Source organism: Dermacentor variabilis, chromosome 1, assembly GCF_050947875.1.
Source record: "Dermacentor variabilis isolate Ectoservices chromosome 1, ASM5094787v1, whole genome shotgun sequence".
NCBI lineage: Eukaryota > Metazoa > Arthropoda > Arachnida > Ixodida > Ixodidae > Dermacentor > Dermacentor variabilis.
The window spans coordinates 124,018,449-124,020,293 of NC_134568.1; the positions used below are offsets into that span (position 1 = coordinate 124,018,449).

The following is a 1,845-nucleotide window of genomic DNA, read 5'->3' on the forward strand; positions in this document are numbered from 1 at the left end:
CCGAATACTCGGTATACACCTAGACGAGAACTGCACAGCGAACACTTCGGTTCCAATGCGTTACGAAGACCAGCAAACAAATCCTGCACGCTTTACGCAGAATCTCTACCCGCACCCGTGGAGTAAACGAACGTGAAATGCGGCACTTCGCTCAAGCTTTTCTTGTCGCCCGTATCATGTACGGGCTGCCGTATCATCCAGTCAACCGCACACAGATGCACGCGCTCGACCGGTTACTTAACGAAGCCTAACGCATTGTAACTGGACTCCCAAGGTACACAAGCCTCGAAGCGCTTAAAAGTTGTAGCAAACTCAACAACCTGTCCGAGCTCGTAGACATGCACATATATACACAAGAGACGAGACTTCGCGCCACAAAAGCCGGGCGACACACACTCATGCTCCTCGGTTATGACGTCCACAAAATGCCCATTTTGCCCAACAACACGCCGCCGTGGGAAATCACGGCTCTCACCAATGGCAGGCCACTGCCTCTCAATATGGACCCTACTCAGCGAATGCGGCGCCTTGCATATGCCACGAGTCATGCCAAGGCTACGAGTTCACTCTCCTTGACTGAACGCATCGTATATACGGACGCTGCACTGCCAGCAGACGACGCTAGTAACACCTGTTATGCCACTGCGTGGTACGACCAGACAAATGAAAATCAGAACCGCCGCCATCATATATGAGCAGAAGCAATGTCCAGCACCCGCCCTGAGCTAATGGCCATCCTAGATTATTTGGAGTGGGCCCTCGCAACTTCGTCTCAAACTGACCCTGTTCACCAACATGTGTACACAGATTCCCAGGCTGCCCGTTGGGCATGTGATAATGTTATTTACACAGATCCCGTACTGGGAGGGGGGGGGCAGAAGACCCGGCACCAGGCATGCCTGCTCCACGAATGCGGTCACGATGTTACCATTCACTGGGTCCCTGCGCACTGCGGTATCCCCGGAAACGAGAAGGCTCATAGACTGGCGCGCGCTCATCTCTCTACCGCGCTAGCCAGAGCCTCCGATAATCCTTATCCTCTTCTAGCTACCACACCTGAGGTAACAGACCCAATGGCAGACAAGCATGCGACCAAACAACGACGTGCCGCCGAACTCGCAGCAGTGGGCAATCCACTCTCTATACCGTCACTTCAATCGAAGATATTCACACGGCGAGAGTCAGTCTTGCTTCGGAGAATCCGGACAAGCACCCTCCTTACACCTCACTTGTTCAACCGCTTCCACAGGGGTGGCACACCACCACCAGTAAGTGGGTTCTGTTCCATGTGCACATGTCGTGCTGATCTCAACCACCTTTGTTGGGAGTGCCCCCTCTACATCCCACCAAGGCTTCGTGCTCTGGCCACCATACAGCGGGGACCCTGGCCTTCTTCTCTCCGGACTTGGGCTTGCCTGGATACCACGTCTCCGGACCATGCCATCGACCTCTGGCGAGCACTGCTGCGGTTCCTCCAGGACCCTGCGGCACCACCCGTCCGCGATCGGCTCCGCGACAGCCACAAGCGTCGTGCGGCCCCCACTTAGCTGCCTCCTGGACGTTCATTAATAAAACGGAGGCAGCCTTACTCTACCCCTTTTGCAATAATACCCCTCCTCTTTCCACCGCAGCGTCTTCGGCGCATTTTAATGTGGAATAAACGTGGTTTCATTCATTCATTCCACCCTCAAGCCTAAGCCGAACCTGGCGGCAGACCGTAGGCCCACCGTGAAGCCGACCAAAGACGAACTCGGGCGACGGCCACCGGATGGCCACGGAGGCGTCTGGCGATCAGCTAGACGTTAAGGTGAGCACCATGCTCCGGGCCTTCTCCCCTCCGGTTTT

The 1,845-nt window shown here is 55.5% G+C and overlaps 1 protein-coding gene across 1 annotated transcript; it reads left to right on the forward strand.

Moving 5' to 3' along the window:
- Positions 1-704: 704 nt before the first annotated feature.
- On the forward strand, positions 705-1,547 carry LOC142583817 (uncharacterized). Its single transcript, XM_075694246.1, has one exon. The coding sequence runs from the start codon at positions 705-707 to the stop codon at positions 1,545-1,547; it is 843 nt and encodes a 280-aa protein (XP_075550361.1).
- The last annotated feature ends 298 nt before the right edge of the window (positions 1,548-1,845 follow it).

Bases quoted from the DNA above. Each gene is read 5' to 3' on its own strand.
- LOC142583817 (XM_075694246.1), top strand. From the start codon at position 705: ATGTCCAGCACCCGCCCTGAGCTAATGGCCATCCTAGATTATTTGGAG.